Source organism: Pteropus alecto, unplaced genomic scaffold, assembly GCF_000325575.1.
Source record: "Pteropus alecto unplaced genomic scaffold, ASM32557v1 scaffold14, whole genome shotgun sequence".
NCBI classification, from domain to species: domain Eukaryota; kingdom Metazoa; phylum Chordata; class Mammalia; order Chiroptera; family Pteropodidae; genus Pteropus; species Pteropus alecto.
The window spans coordinates 8,526,966-8,547,061 of NW_006436810.1; the positions used below are offsets into that span (position 1 = coordinate 8,526,966).

A 20,096-nucleotide genomic window follows, 5' to 3' on the forward strand; every position below is an offset into this window, starting at 1 on the left:
TAGTGATGGCATTAAGCCTACACCTACTCCTACTACTATTTTTACTACTAGTGCTAGTGGTAGTATCTCCCCCACCAAACTGTAAACTCCTTGAAGGAGGGAAAGGGAACTAACATTTCTTAAGCACCTACTATTTTTCAAACACAAGGCTTTCACCATCTGCCCAACACAGTGCTAAAAGCTTTATATATATTTTCTCACTTAATTCTGACAATCACCCTATGAGAGTCTATAATTATCTCCAGTTTGTAGATGACAAACTGAAACTGAAACAATTTAAGTCTCTTGCTCAAGACGGCACAGATACGAAGGGGTAGGGCTAAAACTGAAACAATTTTGTTTGGCTTCACAAACCATTTTTGATTAAACATAGCTGATACTCAAATATTTGTCAAATTAATAAATTAAGTCTTGACTTTAGATGGCAGCAACATTTGCCAAAACTCTTCTTCCTGTGGATTAATCTTTCCGGTCCAGAGAGCACTACAGAATTGTCCGGCCTTCTTAAAGTTCTGTACCAAGGCAAAGTTGCAAGAGAAAACACTGAATAGCAATTATTTGCAAGTTCTTATCAAAGAAAAATTTTAGCCAAAAAATTACATTTAAAATACTTGTTTTTTGTCTACGGCCATGCCACCCTGAACAAGCCCGATCCCATCTGATCTCGATGATAAGCAGGGTCAGGCCTGGTTAGTATTTGGATGGGAGACCACCTAGGAAGAGCAGGTGCTGTAAGCGTAAAATAAATAAAGAAAGAAAGAAATAAAACACTTGTTTTTATAAATGAATGAGCACAAATTTAATGCAATTATAAGTGTCATATAATTATCAGGTAAGACCGGAAATTAGTGACTGTGCGATAACTCTGAAAAATCAAAATTGATCAATCTGGTCTAATTGTAGTCATAAAAATTGCCCATGGACTGAGCTGCAGTTTCATTAGCTTGATTAAAAGTGAAAACAGGAGGAAGGGTAAGTAGGTCAAAAACTGCCTGACTCCTTTAGGATTAGAACATTTAATAGACACTAAGTGTGTGTGAAAGGATCAGTGAGACTCTATTTCCCATTCTTGGAGGATATGGAAAGGAAGACTGGGAACCCTCAACTGGAAAAATTGATTATAATAAGAATGAGAAGCAAAGAGGAATTGGGCATGAACTCTAGAGAAAGGATTTCTAAAGTAGAAATTCCCTTTTTTGTGACCCGAGCAAAGGAATTTACAGCTAGAGGGGCAGCGTACAACCAGGACACACAAAGCAGGTTTTACTATGGAACCAATCGGGTTTTTCAAAGCCAGCTCTTAATTACATAATTCAAGCTTTCTTCCATTTTTTTGTTCTACTCCTCTCACCCACACATGGACACACACACACACACTCCCCTCTACCCTTATATAAATATTGTTCCTAAATTCTTCAGTCAAACCACCCTATGCCTCCCTCTCAATCTTCCAGCCCCGCAGGTCCAGTTCTGAATCTCAGGAACACCGGTCCCTTTCCTAAAGCAGTTTGGCTGTGTGAAGGAAACAGAGAGCGAAACGGAGGGGTGAGAAAGGGAAGATTTCAGGGCCCCGTAATAGCTGCGGTGAACGCTGCAAGCGCGGAACCTTTAGGCTCAGGATTCGCAGCTTTGAGCAACTTGGAATCCACAGAAATATAAACAAAACTAGAATACCCAGGAGTGATGACCACCTGGTCAAAGAAACCTCCACGGAAATTAACTATTTTTAGTTTTTCTTCTATTTGAGATGGTGATACTATGATGCCTCGATTCCAGTCACACCATCGATTAATTCATAGTTTCTTTGAGGGGTGGGGGAAGGGACCATGACCACATTAAACGCACACACTGGTTCCCAGATAGACCCCATCTCAGAAACGTGAGCTTGGGGCATGGAGGGCAGTGTCGTGAGTCAGGTGAGGAGGGGAAGAGAGAGCACAAGCCAAAGGCAGGAAATCTAGTACCTGGACAACCTCTTCGGGCTCTGCTGAGAGTCGCCTCTGTAGATGGGTGGCTTTGAGTTGGCTGGTGAGTTGTTGGCCACAAAAGGGCATGGAGCTTCTACTCACAATGTGGAAAGTCTGTAGAAAATGAAAAAGACTTCAAGTCAGAGAACTGCCTCATCTTTCAGCATACAAAACCATCCTATACACCCTTTCCGAAACAGACCCCAGTGGTGGACTTTGGTCCATAGCACAGATGTGCACATCCAGGTTCGGGAATGTTCAAAGTTGTTCAGAGCCCTGAAAATATTTTCTTTAAGGAATTTCACAACGGGAATCTTGTTGTCTATGAACTATACATATTCAAAGATATCATCATATGAATTTTCACTCCGATTTGTACTCACACCACCTGTTTTGTTCTCTGTGAGTTCTACCCTCTGTACTAAAGAATTCGGGCTCCTAAGTCAATGCGTGTGTTTGTATTTCTCAAGAGAGACCCTGGCTTGAGGCAGGAGAACACTGTGACACCGAGGCGTGTTCTGACTCAATGCTGCTGCTCCTCATGGTCCACTCTCACGATTCACTGTAATATCTAGTATCTTTGCAAAGTTTCTTTTTGCTTTTTAAGTACATTTTTGAGACTCTTTCTATAAGTGAAAGTAATAGCTTAAGAAGTTTAGTCACCTAAAACCACGACACCACGATCTATATTTAGCTCTATACAGTCATGAGGCCACATGAGAAAATTAACACCCCCACCCCTTCACAGGGAGTCACGGGCGGAGGCAAGGACTCCCTGCTTCCATAGAGATGTCATTTGGGCTTACTGAGCAGTACTTCCATTAAGCATGAAAAGCTCAGGAAAACTGGAATAATGAAGGAAGAAATCAGAGGGAGACCATTAGCGCCCAGTTCATTTCAAGAAGAAAGCAGTAACCATCCCTTCCCCCTACGTTTTAAATGTCACAACGAATTCAAGTAACAAAATAAACAATTAGCTGAGAGCACACTTTATGTACAACTTTAATTTCTTCCTACTGTGTTCATTACTGAGCTATTTGCTTTCTTCAGGCAGGATGGGGGGAAACTTTTAAAAGTCTCGTTTAATACAGAAGTCAATTTCCACTAATGCAGTCTTTGGGTGGCACATGTGGCCTCACAAAGCAGGTCTGTATATACAAATGTACGTGTATTCACCTCTTTCTTTATAAGAACGACAGATATTGGCCCACCTTCAAACACTTCATCACTATTCCTATCCCGTAGGGAAAACCATGAATATGAGAACCATATTATTTATAATAATTGCAAACTGGTTAGTATTTCTGGTAGAACTGATTTTTCCCTTCACTTGTATAAAAACAGCTTCAGTTGTGAAAAGAATAATGTAACTAATGTATAACTCACACTTTACTCTGTAAAAAGTTAGACAGGAAGGATTTTTCCTGCACTCCGCCACGAGGAAGCAGGAATAAAATGCTTTCTAATAACTGCAGCTATCGAGGTATTTAACAAGGAGTTTATGGGCCCTACAGGCTTTGACGCTTCAGGTTTGTAAGCGGCAGCACGAGAGGGCCACACGGGCCACCAGCACTTTCATAGATTCACTAAGGGCTCCACAGTTCTAACCATCCAGAAGCCACTCTTGTATGTGTTCAGGGCCAGGGAAGAACATGAGGGCTTTGCCCTAGTGTAGAGGAGGCCAAAGCTGAGGCAGCCCATCTGCCTATAAAATACTCATCGCAAAGATTCCAAAGAATATCTTTTTTTTCTCGAGCTCTTCAGATCACATCCTCAAATCTCTTTCCGCCCATAAAATTTAGCCAATGGAAGCAAGATAGGGGACATCAGCACACTTCGAATCCAAAGCAAGATGCTAAAACTAGCTAGAGAAAATAATCAAAATAATGGAAAATAATTATTAGGAAAAATCGGTTTGTAAGTGATGGGAGAATATAAGGGAGAGTACTTAAAATCCCTCAAAATTTCCTCAAATCTCTTTCCGCCCATAAAATTTAGCCAATGGAAGCAAGATAGGGGACATCAGCACACTTCGAATCCAAAGCAAGATGCTAAAACTAGCTAGAGAAAATAATCAAAATAATGGAAAATAATTATTAGGAAAAATGTGTCGGTTTGTAAGTGATGGGAGAATATAAGGGAGAGTACTTAAAATCCCTCAAAATTTCCTCAAATCTCTTTCCGCCCATAAAATTTAGCCAATGGAAGCAAGATAGGGGACATCAGCACACTTCGAATCCAAAGCAAGATGCTAAAACTAGCTAGAGAAAATAATCAAAATAATGGAAAATAATTATTAGGAAAAATGTGTACATGTGAAATGCAGACATCAAAGGGACTACATTAGAGTACATATATTGAGTTCTATCTCAATCAATGCAATCCAAAAAAATGAATTTTCTTTATTCTATGGAGTTTTTTAACAGCTAGTCCTTCGTTAGGCTTCCTCATGTGGAAAAACAATGCCTGGTTATTACAGAATTAGGCTGGGCCAGAATCTAGTGTCCAATAGCACTTATCACAGATGTAGAGATCTGTGAAATAGTATATATTCATTAAGCCCTTTCAGAATTTTGGTCCAAAAAGTGCCCAGGCTCAGCTTCATAATTTTTACACATGACCCAAGTCATTTCTCCTTATGTGGCTGTTCAAATGTCAGTTGGCGCCTTAGTTATTTACAGAGAACTTTCACCTACATTATCCCAAGCACAACTATTTCTCACCAAACGTTTTCATTAATTCATCTCCTGGTTAAGATTCCTTTTTCCAGAACATCTTCCCCTTAGACGGGGATCAGGAAAACAGGAGCTACATTTCTACTGGTCCAAGAGAGAAAAGACCACACTAATAGTTAGAAACCCACCTTCTGGTATACCATCGTTCTTTATTAACAAACATGTCACCCTAAATAAGAAACACTTGGCTTGCTTTTACTGAACAATCAATCTGCCATTAGAGCTAGAAATTGTGAGAGGCACAGCCTCCCATTCTGGTACAGGAATTCTATCGTCTCCCTCTTACACAGAAATGAGATGGCATATTGATGAAGTGATTATAAGACATGTTTTTAATTCTTTTGTTCATGTTAACGGTATTTGAGAAAAAGCTAAAACATAGAAGGTGGTAACCGAGCGAGTATCAATTCATTTCAGCCACTTGCAGAAATAAAACATTTAGTTGCATAGAGCTGAAATCCCCAAATACATACATTTTTTTTCTGGGAATATGACAGCAGTTCTCCACATTAACAATGCGAATATTAAGCCCACAGAAGACATTTTGGTTGTTTTTTGACAGAGTGCTATGCCACCTCATTAAACCCAGACGAAGAAAAAGTTGATGAGGTCATAGCGCAGGAGTGAGGTCACCAGCTAATTTGACTTCGTAGAACAAAAAAAGTTTGACTGATGAAAAGGCAGAAGTCAACATCCCTTTGCCTAAATGAGTCTTTCAGATCAGAGGCCAAAAATTCTGTTGGTTAGACACCCTGAGCATGCCCACAGCAGCATGTGACTGATAGCACTGTAGAGTCTCTTGTGAATGATTTAATGATTAACTGACAGTTCAAATCCTGGAAAGGTCACATTAGCAGCCCCTATCAATGCTTCAGAGCCGAAGCAGTAGAGTGTGAAACTCAAATTCCACCATGAGCTCGGAAAATGATTAAAGTCAGAAGTGATCCATGGCCACTTCCGAACGAAGTCCGAGATCCCTAACGTTACCCGTAACGTGGGGCGGGCACGAGATAATGGCAGGCGGTGAGAAAGAGTTAGATTTTGCTTTTGGTTTTGATCCAAGAAAAGCAGTTGAGTTAATGAAAATATTAGTTATTAACTATAAATTTTGGAAATAAATGCCATTTTTAAGAGTTTAGGAGGCTGTCTGATCATAAATATTTCAAAGAGTACACTATTAATTCAAGCCAATCAATAATACAGCATGACCCTCCAGCTACACTACCAATGAGAAGAAATTTATTCATTAGTTTTATTCCCACTGAAATCCATATCTAAAGGTTTGAGATTGATTATTGCAACAAAAATGTCTTTTTATCAAAATATTTTTTATTATTCAAACATTTCTAAAGCAATAATATGTTATGATTCTTTTATTTGTTGAGGAGAAAACTGAATATTTACTGACATTTCTTGAAAACTCGCTGCAAGCCCACAGGAAAGAATCTGACGTCTTTATCTTGTGTTTTCCTTAACTTGACAGGAAGTCAACTTCAAGTGGACTGACTTGAATCAGGATCTCATTTGGGAAGCATAAGTATCCAATAAACAGCATTATTATTTTATTATTATTTGGCAAATACTCGCACTCCAGTGGCTTTTCATCCTGTACTTTACTTTCTGAAAACCTGGCCATCCCATGTGGACTTCTGGTAGAATGAGCAATGCAAAGAGCTGGCTTGGACTCAGCATGTCCTTGTACTTCTGGGGATTGATGGACCTTACGACCACCGTTCTCTCGGGCACACCAACACCGCCAGGCAAATTAGAAGCACTCCTGTCAGACAAGCCACAGTCACACTCGCGGACAAAGAGGAGCTGGGTTTGGAATCAGTTTTTTGTTCTGGAAGAGTACACTGGAACTGACCCTTTGTATGTCGGCAAGGTAAGAACCGCCAAAAAGAAAGATAAATTATCAGGATATTGAATATTGACACTGAAATGAATATAAATTAAATACGAAAGCTCATCTAACACGTGCCTAAAGCTTGAGAACAATTTTAACTAGTGGTATGTTACCTGACAGCTAGTTGAATCTCATTTTTGCTTTGTCTGATAACCAGTCAGAAGGAGAGATCTCTCTCCTCACTCATGCTTCTGCTCTGAGAGGGGTGGGAGGGTGGGGAATGAGAAACTGGATTTCGGAGGGAAAGCTGGGGCCATTGCAATAGCCATTCAAGTCCCAAAAGCAGCAGCCTTGGAAATGACGGGATGGAGAAGAAACTGGGGTGTAAAAGGGGGAAGCAGAGGGCTTTCTGCTTTTTTTTTTCCCCAAAGCATTTCTACAGGTATTGCCTGAGGCTCAAATTTAATACGGAAATAAAAAAGAATAAAATATTCTTCATTTCAGAAGATCCTAGCACATGCTTTAGGATAGGTGGAGACAATGAATGAATATATTTATAAACTTTATACTCAAATTCCCTTGATTTATCTATCATTTCATTTTTAATCCAGGCTTTCTCCTATGTTTACATTATTTGGTTGTTAATCAGAGAGCATTTTATGAAAGTAACCAAGTGAGAGAAAAATGGAAAACAAGGAACTAATTAGAAAATAAATAATTCATTCAAATGATAATTTAAACACTTGTTTAGCACAGAGGCTTGAGGGTGTAGGTTTCAAAGTCAAACACACATGAGTTCAAAACCCTCTGCCAATTGCTTCCAGAGTGACTTTGGACAGGCCACTAAGCCCCAGTAGCCTCTGTTCCCACAAATGTCCATGGGGGACAACAAGAGAACTACGACCTCTCAGAAGTGGTCTGCATAAACTCCTTCAACTCCCACCCACTACTTCACCCACTTCTCTGACTTCTGTCCCCACCGCTGCACCAACGTTGTCTGCGATGCTCCTAAGGACTCGTCCACTATCAAAGCAGGTTTTATGGAACTGCCGGACCGTGGCCTGGACACTGCTGGCCAGTCCCTCCTTCCTGACTCACGGTCCTCTCCCGGCTTCGCGAGCTTCGCAGTCCTGTCTTCCCTCCTTCCTCTCACGCCCTTGGCCAGCCCTCTCCCTCCACCCGGTCCAAACCACAAGGTCTGCCGTGGGACTCCTCTCTACCCACACTCATTCTCTGGGTAGATTAACCACCCTATGGTTTTAAACTCCACCTCTAAACCAAGGAATCCAAAACCTCCATTTCTAGCTCAGACCACTCTTTTGAGCTTCAGACTCATAAACCTACTGCATCTGCGACAGACCCATGCTTATGACTCAAAGGCCTCCCAAACGAAGTGTATCTTCAGTAAAGAATTCTTGTTTTTCCTTCCAGACCAACACTGCCCCCAACCTTCTCTATATTAGTACTGCCATCATCCAGTTCCTAAAACCAGAGACCAATGATCATTCTTCACTTCTTCTTGGCCCCCACATTCTCTCCACCTGCAAATTCTGTCAGTCCTATGTGAAAATCCACCCCAAATCCTTCATTTCTCTCATCTCCACTTCTACCATCATCTCTCACCTGTGCAAATATTCGGACTCCAAACCAGTTTCCTCACTTCTACCCACACTTCCTTCCAAACTATTCTCCACACACGTCTTTCAAAACGTGAGTCACACCATGTCACTCTGCTTACATCCTTCAATGTCTTCCCGTTACACCTTGAATCACTCGGACTCCCCCCATGCACCTGACAGCTGATGAGGCCACTCCCTGACCCGCCTGCCTCGCCTCCCGGCACAGCACGTGCTCCTCTCTCTCTCCCTCCCTCTTCTATTCCAGGGACAGAGCCTCGTGTCAGTTCCTACAACTTGCCAAGCTTTGCCCTACTGTTCCTGCATACTACGATGCCCTTCCCCAGCTTCTCGCAGGGTTCCTCCTCCTCTTTTGGATCTAGGTCTTTCCTGACCATTCTCTACCATTATTTTTTGGATCTAGGTCTTTCCTGACCATTCTCTAGCATTATTTTTTTCACAGCTCTAAACACAACTGACAATATGTAAGTTACTTGTTTCTTGACATGCGTATTGTCTGAAGCCCCATACTAGACTACAAGCTCGATGAGGGCAAGGACACTGCTTCCATTTTATCCCCGAGGCCTGACGTAGCACCTATGACACAGAAAACACACACACAAAAAAAATGAATGAATGAATGAATGAATGAATGGACACTAAATAAGCTAACGCATGTAAAGCACTTAGCATAGTGCCTGGCCCAGAGGAAGATATTAATAACTGTCACCCTGTAGTAGCAGCAGGAGGAGGAAGAGGAGGAGTCACAGTAGTAGTAGTAATAGCAGTAGTGATCAGTCACTTTGCTTGACTTCTCCCTTCCCTTTTCTCTTTTCTTCATGCACGGTCAGTCACCATATCCTGTCAACATCTCTGCCAGTTTCTCAGACTCACCTCATCGTCTCCAGTCTCCGTGATCACTGTGATCCGTCTGTCCTTCACGATTAGATTAACTAAGCAGGCGCTGCCTGTCTCCCTGGAGAGAGGCTCGTCCCATCCCTCCCCCAGGACTCAGGACATTCATCTACTTGAAGCACCCTTCCATCACCTTGCTCCTCTGACTAAGAAAGCCCGTGGCTCTCCAGTGCTTATGGGAGCTCCAGCGCACAGTTCAGGGACTTTCAGAAGACGACCCCTCCCTTACCCGGCCCTCCCCTACCATCCCTCAAATGTAGTCCTGATCCCAGCTGAGCTGGCTCTCCTTACTGGCCTCAACACACATACTGCATTTGTCTCCACCCCAGACGTATGTATGTCCATGCTACTGCCCTGCCCAAGACATGCAGTCACCTCCTCTCTGTTCAATCACTTTCAGATTCCTCAGGGCCCTAGCTGAAAAGCCACTTCCATCATGAACACATCCTTCCAGCTATTCAGAATTCCAAAGACTTCTAGCTACTCAATATTTGTAAAATGTTTCTGCCAACTAGACATACATAGCTACCTCTAAAATAAGTTTAAGAAAATATCTTTGTATTCAGTAATTGCTTTGTATGCATGTACAATTTAGAGCCCTCTTCCCAAGGAGGAAAACTGAGACGCCACTCCTCGCCTTCCCTGCACCTCCCAACACCGAGTACCCAACACAGCTCTGGACACAAACGCAGAAAGACAAGGCCACCTAACATTTTCCTGGGCTGCCACTGCACTATGCGTCAGCTGCATTCGCACAGAGCAGATCATTTAATCACCATAACAATGCTGTGAGATAAATATAATTCACCACTTTTAGATAATTAGCCTAGAGAACTTGGCTCAGCGAGGTTATATTCATTGCCCAAAGTTATAAGAGAGGTAACAGGAAAAGCCCAGATCGAGATCCACACCGCAATCTGACACTGAAGGAAGCGGCTTTCCTTTACGTAGCCCTGCATGCGTGTGGCCGTGACCTTAGACTTGGCCCTAAGAGATATGCGGAAGAGTCCACCTGCTAGCGCAGGATCAGGAATCTGGCCAAGCCCAACTGCCTCCTGCCATGGGAGCACTTCGCTGTGCACCCCGTCCAGTCTTCACGAGCAGTGCTCACCCTCTCCTAATCACCCAGCCCCACGCACAGGGCACCCCCCGCAAAGGTCACCCCACGCAGCCCTACAGCGATCCCGTCCGGCCAACGCACCAGCGGCCGGTGAAAGTGTTTGACCTGTGCTGGGTGTGTCACCTCCACGTGACGAAGGTAATTATATATTCACTTACCCAGGCACTTTACCCCTTTACTTTTTTTTTAAAGAGAATTCACCCACCTTTCATTCCCTTTACCCCAGGGGCAGTCAACTTGTCACCTTGAGCCTGAAAGGTGTCTGTTTAGGGAACCTGCCTGAATATTTGCTTATTTCAGAAAGGAGTATGGCAACAATTACCAGCTGTAATTGGCATGGCCTTAGAAAGTCCACATGGGCTTTCCAGGGACAGGCAGTGTCGAGTTCAAGCGAGATTGTATTGACATGTGCAAAGAGGGGGATGCGGAGAGCTTGTGCCTGTGCACGAATCCATGGTTCCGAGTCATGCTGAGGTTAACCACACGGAAGCTGTCTGACCACCAACTGCAAGCACTTACTGCATTCCTGGACCTATACGAGGCACTACGAAAGATGACAAAAGGATTGGAACTCACCCTCGTTTTTGAAGTCCTAAATCAACTAAGATTTTTCATAATCTATGTGTGCTTCCTATCATTCACGATTCCTCTGGCTGAAGAATTACACACTAAAGAATTATTATGATAATTAGGATGTCTACCTGTCTTACTCCGTCTAGATTTGGGGGGAAAATATTTTCGCAAGATGCACACGACTGCGTGCGCCATCTCCACTCTAGAAGGTCCTCACCATCCCCTCAGTCAGTGTTAGCTGAATTAAATATGGATAAATATTAAACATTTGTATTACAGTGCCAACTTGCTGAGTGACTTAGAGAAAAGCTATCACTGTCTCTTCTTTGCAGTTCTCACAACCGAATGTGTATTCTGTGGCTGGTAACCCTTAATGTTAAATAGGCATTACTGTGCTGGTTATTGAGCTAGTGTCCTTAGAGCCACCTTCCCCTACTCTACCTCGTGACGCTGGGGCTGGGGCCCGGCAAGCCACGATTTCTTTTTCTGACCAGCTGCCAGTGGGCTCTGACGGTAGGATGTACTAGAGGGAGAACCACCAGAGGCCGGAGACGGAAGAGACTTGCTCCTTTTACCCGGCCGGCAGTCCATTCCTGCACTCCCAGCACCAGCCTCATCGCACCCCCTCAGAAACATCAGCACCACTGGATGGCACCCCCTCCTTAGAAGTCTCAGCTCTGTGGGAGGCGGGTGCTGGGGACACCTGCTCTAAGCCCTGACTCCCCAGCCCAGAGGGCAGCTCTCCCTCCTCAGAGGTCTCAGGCCCGGCCTCCTCCAAACATCTAGATTCCAAGAGCCCAGTTCCATCCGGAGGGAGCTGTATCCCTACTATCCCTCCTGTACCTCAGGGTTCCCTCTTTGCCGTTTCATATTAAATTCTCTCTGCTAAAATAACGTGGTTTTGTTCTCTGATTGGACACTGAACTGATACAATTACACTCCTCAGAAAGCAGTTCTCCGTAAGCGGACCCCGGCCCCTCTCATAGCTGGTTCTCTTCCCGTTCACAAGAGGCCCCTCCTGCTTCTCTGTGGGTATCACCTCGCTCCTCCCCTCGCTCTCCTCTCCTTACCTTCCTTCTCTCTTGCACAGATGTACTTGTAAACACACACTCAGAAGCTACTTGAAAGATACTTGCTAGCTCTTTCCAAACAAAGGTAAAATGATTTCACAAGAAGCCTAAACTCTAATTGTACACCCTACGCTATTCTTTCAACGAAAATTTTTTGAGCATTTACTACATGTGAAAGCAACATGGTTTCTGACTTCAAGGAACGCACAGTCTAGAGAGTTCTTCAAATTCTTCCAATTCGTCTGTGGGACAAAAACAGAGATAACAGATCTGAGGTTGAGCCCAGACTATTGACATCTGCCAGCCAGATGGCTCCTGAGGAACCAGAACCTCCTCCACAGCAGCAAACGCATTTAGCCGGCAGTCAGTTATTAAGCTCTCTCCATGAGCAGAGCACTTAAACTTGGCCTATGATGACCACAAGCATGCTCAGCTTTGTTAAAGCTCATAGGACAAAACTTTTTAGATGACAAATAGGATGTCTCAAATAGTCCTGGGTTCGTTCTTTATGTCAGCTTCTATTCTTTCTTCTCTCCCTACATAATCTGCCATGTCCTCAACTAACCTATTCCACTCTAGGTGAAAGTCCTACGCCATATACCTTAAAATTACCTGGATCTATATTTATAGTTACACGTATATTTTATATACATAAATGTGTAAACACATGCACATGTATATCCTTTTTTTTTTTTAATTTTAAAAAATCCTGAGATTTTTGTCCTCCTTCTCCCAATTCCATTTCTCTACCTGGAAACATAGTTCCACATGGAATGGATTTTCATTTCTCTGTGACCAGGTCTGAATAAAATGGCTTTCTATTCTACACAATAAGAGCTGGGCACCTCTGCTTTTTTAACTTTACAAATAGAAGATTTAGATTGTGAAAAAAATAATACTGTATATGGAATGAGGAAATGTGAGCACTTCATATTCTAAATCGAATTCTTTAAGCAGGAAAAAAAATTCACAGCTATTTTTTTGGTCAATTTTGTTCTTATGTCCCTTCCCTAGATAAGACACAGCTGAATTCCTCTAGGCAGCAAAATCACTGCCTGCGTGATTTGGCCGTGAGTCAATTTGAGATCAGCTCAAAGCCAGCCACAGCCTCCAAATCCATCCTTGTCTGAGGATGTTATGAATACATTTTCAGGTGTCTTCTTGGTGTCTGTGCCATTTAATCCTCAGAATAACACTGTCCCAGCAATGCTTCAGGCAGCCTTATGCAGCTTTTACCATTGGACTGTGCCTAACAAAAAGCCAACAGGTTTTTTCCATCTCTGCTACACTCCTGAAGGTTTGATGGAAGCAGAGGAAGGCCAGGCATGTTAATACGCTTTTCTCTGTGCACAAATATCATCTTCATAATCGGGGCCATTTATAGCGTTCCTATCATGAGAAACTGTGTGCTGGGTGCTTTACATACCTTCATTTCTAATGATCCCAACACCTTTTAAAGTAAGTATTAATGTTGTTCTCTACACTTATATATGAGAAATTTGAGAATTATAAACATTAATTTGTCAAGGACACTCGATTTATAAATGACCTAGTGTTTGGGCCTGATACATCTGCTTCTCTGGCCTAAACCTAACACTGGTTGCCTGTTTGATAAACTAAATCTCATGAACTTCATTGCTGAACTTCATATGCAAAGTGCTAACGATCCAGCAACAAGAGTTAGTAGTAGCTGACGAAATGTAACTAACTTTTTGTTGCTTCCTTTAGAGAGAGACTGTTACTTATTCATAGCCCAAAATTTCAGGGTTCTTGCCATCTATATACATTAGAGATACAGACATTTATTTCTAGGCTTAATACGAAAAGTGCCCCTCAACTCTTTTCAAGAATCATTACAAAGTAATTTAGGAGGAAATATGGTTGGATGAGCAGATAAAAGCATGTCCCTAATGAACTGTCCACATAGAGACTTGAGTGATCCAGTTATGAGTCCGGGAACCGGTCCCACCGAAAGGAGTGACAGACTGATGCAAAGAATAACGACCAGCAGTTAAATTCCGTTTTGACAGCTGAAACACAAGCCAGCAGAGTCCTAGTGAATGACACTACAGAACTGGGACCACGGAGTCAAAGCAGAGCAAGAGTCCGGAAGTCACTTAGTATTTCCGGTGCAGTAGCCAAAGCATTTTTATTAATCATTTCATCAGCTTTTCAGCCAACTTCAAATTGTCATAAAGTTTTTGAAACTCCAAGACATAATTTATATCAACACTTTCTTATTTTAAAACATTTAGGCTTGTCTTTTTCTTTTTTTTTTTAATCAAATGAAAAGGCTGGGTATCTTCTTATGAGACAGGCCCCTATTCTCATGCTGGAGACCTATACTTTCCAGAATTCTTGTTTTTTGTACTCCTCAGGGAGAGGATTTTTTTTTTTTTTTTTAAAGCAGTAAGTTCAGGATACTGAATGCGATGTGGAAAAACTTTACTTATTTACCAACCTATATTAGCTCTTTGATACAATCATGTTCGGTCAATATTAGTTCTTTGTAGACAGACATTTTAAACATTTGACTAAAAAAAAAAACTCTTCTTGTTTAAAAGGTCAGATGTTAGGACCAAACAGAAAATCAATTTATTTCTGCCACCTGTTCATATCCATACTGAGATGTTGGTCCTTCTTTTCCCCTAGCTCCATTCGGACATGGACAGGGGGGATGGATCCATCAAATACATCCTCTCAGGAGAAGGGGCAGGCGTCGTGTTTACCATCGACGACACCACCGGGGACATCCACGCCATTCAGAGGCTCGACCGAGAGGAAAGGGCCCAGTACACCTTGAGGGCTCAAGCCCTGGACAGGCGGACAGGCAGGCCGATGGAGCCGGAGTCGGAGTTCATCATCAAAATCCAAGACATCAATGACAATGAGCCCAAGTTCCTGGATGGACCTTATATTGCCACCGTGCCAGAAATGTCACCAGTGGGTAAGGTGGAGTTCCCCGATTCTCACAGAGAGCGATCCCTCTATAGAAGGTCCTTCCGTCTAAATGCGGGAAAGGAGAGAATGTGCAGATCAACTCAAAGATTACAGAACTGAACCAAAAGTGACAAGCACGTCCTTAGGCAGAAAACTACTTAAACACTGAAATCAGCCAGAGCAAAAAATAACATTAATAAGCTTAGTATTGTTATTCAGTTCTCGTTCCTAAAAAACAAAAGATAGACAGATAGAGGTAGATAAATGCATTTTGATATAAACGAAAGAGCCAAAAGGCTGTGTTGTCCTTACCAGTTATTAAGTACCTGAAACAAATAGCTCGCATCCCCACTAAAGAGGTATGAGAGAGGAGTGACAGATGTCTCACCTAGAAAGGAGCGTGTCCAAGGAAGCAAACACAACATTTTCTAATGCTTTAAGACTGCCCGTTCAGGACTGCCTCTAGCCTTCAACAATTCAACTTGAACAGGTTTGCCCCATCTCTCTTCCTCAGGGACCTCTGTTATCCAGGTGACGGCCACAGATGCTGATGACCCAACCTACGGCAACAGTGCCCGGGTAGTGTACAGCATTCTCCAGGGCCAGCCATATTTTTCTGTGGACTCCAAAACAGGTATTTGACCCAACAGTCTAGTCAGGAGTGTTTGCTTTGTTCCCTAATAATTTGTAACTGCTTCTATGATTGACCCAACTCTCCTTTTCAAGGACTCTTCAGAGACTGTGTTAACCAAAAAGGATTGTTATAAATTTGGGGATTAAGAGAGCAAACGAGCGCCGCTCTGAGGGGTAACAGCAGTGCTGTGTACAGACAGTGCCCAGAAAAGGCCAGAAGGCCTGCCTACACAACGTATCTTCTCATTAGCCTGCAAAAATCCTATGGTTATATTTATTCACAGGGATTAAGGTCTTTTGTAACTCCAAGAAAACCTGAGAGGGTTGACGTATTAATCTGGGCTCCCTACAGAACCAGAATCATTGACTTCGAAACTAGGGGAATCATCCAGCCATCACCATTCATTTAACAGATAAGGAATCTGGGACTCAAGACCTAACAAAGCATTTCTACTTGTAGATATGTCCCCTGCCATGTGATCTAATGTTCTCTCCACTGGATCACTCTGCATGGAGCAGAGAAAAAGTCCCAAATAAATGGATGCTGGGACAGACAGGTTTGAATGAGGAGGAAACAGCACAGCTCATTAGATGTAACCCCCTTCCCCCCAACTCCCGAAAAAAAGGCGGGTGCTGAGTGGGAAGCTCTCACAGGGAGGACAGCATAGAGAACTGGGTGGGTAAGGAGCGATGTGGCAGAAAAGGACAAATCAACACAAGCTTGGTTTTAACATTTTGTTTTGTTTTCAGTTTTATTTAAGAGCTTTACCTACAGAACTTATGTTTTATCTGTGAATAATTCCTTTTAATCCTTTTGAGTTGGGCAGGATGATGATTACATCAATATTATCTTGCGCTTGTGCCAGGCTTTCTCCCTTTTAAAAACACTTTCATATACAGTGCCATATTTGAGCCTCCCCATATTCTTGTGAACTCATGGAATATATGTAAGTATTGCTATTCCCATTTTACATACAGGAAAAATGAGGACCTACGAGTAATTAACAAGGAACTTGAGTAAAAAAAAAAAAAAAAACCTTACAGCCACAGAGGTAAAGTCAACGATGAATGCTCAAAGTCACCTTTTCATTTCAAAGAGAAAAAATGCATTTCTATTAGCAACCTGATAGAATTTTTTTCCCAAAAGTCCTAAGGGGAACCAGGCGTTCAGAAAATTATGCAATAAAAGTGAAAAGTGAGGGAGCGTAAATTAGTAGGAGGAAAGACAAAGATTGCAGAGACTTGTATAAAACAGTAACTTTAACAATGGAGGAGGGACAGGGGTGCCCGTGGGGAGGAAGAACACAGACAGGAAGAGGGCGATGTGTCCTTTGCATCCTCAGAGGAACCTTACATCATTTTGACAGCTCCCAGGGGGCATCTTTAGTGTTAAGGTCAAAAATACATGAAAAGATAGTTACTGCTGCGTCCATAGGGCATTTAAAAAAAAAAAAAAGATGCTGCATGTATCACATTAGAATGCTGTTACTATAATGCAGTATATACATTACAGGAGTAAACTGGGCACAGGTTTGTGGTTCCCTCCCTTCCTGTGGCATGCAAAATGTCTGTTTAGCCAAGAGTCATGTTGTAAACTTACGGTAAACAAGTCTTTAACCTTTGTCTAGAGTGTACAGAAGTCAACTTTTCTAAGTGGAAGGGTTAAAAGAGAGATAAAACATTACCACACATCGCTGGCAGGATCAAAACACATTTCACTGGATTTTGATTTAGACTCCTCTTAATGAAACCGTATCATCACACGGTGATGCTGCCACTTACTGTCTGGGGAAGTTCATCCCTTATACGTGTTCGAAATAAACAACTCACAGAGCATTCTTCATGTCCTAGCTCATGGTATTCAGTGAAGCACAGAGGTAAGCAAAACCTAACAAAATAGAATGAATATATAACAAAAGGAAAAGCAAATCAGAATTCCAACCCTGCCTGCGGGTATGCGGGAGACAGGAACAAGCAGACCAGGAGTGAGCTGCCTAAAGCAGTCGTTCACGCTACAGGGACTCTAGGGGCTGAAGAAAGAGCCAAAGGAGACCTGGTCTAAAATCACAGATTTGCAGACATGTGAGGCTTTGTTTTCTGGGCCCTAAGCCCCAATTTTCTTCAGTGAGATAGAGCAGCCTGACATGGCCATGGACAGCTAGCAGCTGACTTTGGAGAACCACTGCTGCCACCTCCTGTTCTCTCTCAGTAATGCCGCCAGAGAAAATCGGCCCTCAGCGCTTCCCGCTGGAACTCTGTTCGTTGGCCATTTGTTTAAACACAACACTTTTTTGAAGCTGGGATTCTGACCTCAAGTTCAATAAAATACAGATGACTTGCAGCTCGACTCTAGGTATTGACAGTGCACAAGAAAGAAACCTATAACCTAATCTTAAAAACTAGACTTAAGGTTTTATTTTGAAAAACAAAGTCATTTCTATCCCGCAGGTGTAATTAGGACAGCACTCATGAACATGGACCGAGAAGCCAAAGAATACTACGAAGTGATTATCCAAGCCAAGGACATGGGGGGACAGCTTGGAGGATTAGCTGGAACCACGACGGTCAACGTCACCCTCTCGGATGTCAATGACAACCCACCCCGCTTTCCCCAGAGTGAGTATCTAACCAGTGAGGGTGCCGGTCTCAGGCCGGAGGGGGGCAACCGTGACTGAGCTGAAAGAGAAAGACCTGAGTTCTCTTTAAGTCCAATGATTCACATAACCATGTCCCTTCTATGTCCCCACTTCCCACAGCACTAACCCACTGTGTCTCGCTTTCTTCATTGCCACCTCCCATGGAGCTCTTTTAGACTTTTTTTCATTGTCCTGTCCTGCCCCCTTTCACAAAATCAAATGTTAATACGATTTTGTTGAGTAATGTTGAACTTTAGAGAACCACAAACCCTTGTAATACCTAAGATTCTTTTCCCCACTCCTCCTGCCCGTTGAGAAGGCATGCAGGGCAAGTAAGCCAAACCAGTGACCCATTTGAGCCACCTTAACCAGTCAATTCATAAGCAGGTACAGAGCCCCTGCTTCGTAAGGGCCCTGGGCGTGAGGGGTGCGAGACACTTAAAATCCAGTTGGGGTGCATTATTCCATACTCACTAAAAGTTAACCAGGCAGCCGCTCAGTTAGTGCAGAACGAAGCCTTCACAGTAAACTAAATGAAGGCTTCACAAAAGGACGAGACTTCATGGGGCTAAAGGATATAAAGAATTTAAACAGGCAGAAAGTAGAAATTTCCAGAAGGGAGGAGCCACTCATCCATTCAAAAATTATTTGTTTCAGGCCTCATTATAAGTATGGGATATAGACCAGTGCACAAAACAAATGAAATCTTTGCTCTCCTAGAGCTCATCTGAGTAGAAACCTGAATGTAAGGAAAAAATACGTATAAAGACCTAGAAATAAAGTCACAAATGTAATTTTATGTTTAAAGATCCCTAAAATGAAGATCTGCTCTTTAGTGTTTCAACTGTCATGTGTGTAACAGAAGTCATTGAAAGGTTTTTGAGCAAGGGACAGAGAGAGAAAGCCCAGTTAGACAGCCATGCCTCGAATGGGATGGCAGCCCTGAAGACCAGCAGCAGGAGAGTCCCTTTGAGAGTGATGCAGACGTAAACTAGTAAGTACTGAAGGAAAGGGTAGAAAGAGTGGAGGGAGGCAAATAAGAAAACATGGATTTCTGCCTCTTGATTTCCTGGCTAAGGGAACCGAGGCAGAGGGCGGCGTCGAAGATGACAGTGATGTTTTACGTCTGAGGCAGGAGGAAGAACTGTACTGCTGATAGAAACAGAGGACGCACAACGGAACTAGTGTCAGGGAATGAGGAAGACAAATTCAGAATTGAATAAGCAGGACAATCAGATTAAATGTCCTTTCAAAAGGTGGAAATACAGGACTATGACTGTGGAAAGAAGCCCAGGAACGGAGACATGCACTGAGAAGCAGATGCCTAAATGGAACTTGGAGAAGTGAGGGCCGCAGAGACAATTCCAGGTGAAAGGCTGACCCCAGGAAAGCAAATTAAGAAAAAAAAAAAAACTAAACTGAAAACAGAATCAAGCCTGATTATCAGCTTAATAGCTATGTTTCGAGTCTGCCGGACCAAGTGAACCATCTATTCTATCTATGTGAATACAGCAAGAGAGCTCAAATATTTACATATAACTGGTAAACACAAATCCCCATGACATTTCATGAAACAAAAAGGCAGGGTAGTAGATCTATATTAGACAAGCGGCACAAGCAAGTGGGTTAATAAGTTGATTGGTTCTACAGTACAGAACAGCAGTGAGTCAGGGAACAGTGTGTAAAATGCCAAATGGTTTGGTTTCCTAATTGCTTTCCTGACTCTGTGGGTTCCATCTTTATTATTTCATGAACGGCTCACATCGTGCACACTGTAGGCTGCAGATTCTTAAACATCCTTGAAAACGTATTTGGCTTTTGACACTAGTTATTTCTGATGAAGGCAGAAAGAGCGGAAGAACAAAGTTATTACAAAGCTCGTAAGTACATACATCTGCATGTACTGTAGCAAAGTCGTATCACCCCAAACGTGGCAGCTTCACAATCACACAACACAAGAGCTGGGGTCTTAGTCCTGCCCCACGAGCCAACATCTTAACACTTGTCTAAAACATACGTTTTTGAATTGTCACTTTTTCAAAATA

At 42.7% G+C, this 20,096-nt stretch overlaps 1 protein-coding gene and 1 pseudogene across 1 annotated transcript in view; both read left to right on the top strand.

Annotated features, from left to right (window-relative positions):
* Nucleotides 1-620: 620 nt before the first annotated feature.
* Nucleotides 621-738, top strand: LOC112481302 (annotated as a pseudogene).
* A 5,441-nt stretch (nucleotides 739-6,179) lies between these two features.
* Nucleotides 6,180-20,096, top strand: part of CDH20 (cadherin 20) — a 46,912-nt gene continuing 32,995 nt past the window's right edge. Inside the window, exons 1-4 of the mRNA XM_006913712.1 lie at nucleotides 6,180-6,587; nucleotides 14,495-14,789; nucleotides 15,297-15,416; nucleotides 17,864-18,031. Coding sequence (XP_006913774.1) covers nucleotides 6,342-6,587; nucleotides 14,495-14,789; nucleotides 15,297-15,416; nucleotides 17,864-18,031 — 829 coding nt within the window. The 5' untranslated portion in view covers nucleotides 6,180-6,341. The remainder of the gene's footprint in view (nucleotides 6,588-14,494; nucleotides 14,790-15,296; nucleotides 15,417-17,863; nucleotides 18,032-20,096) is intronic.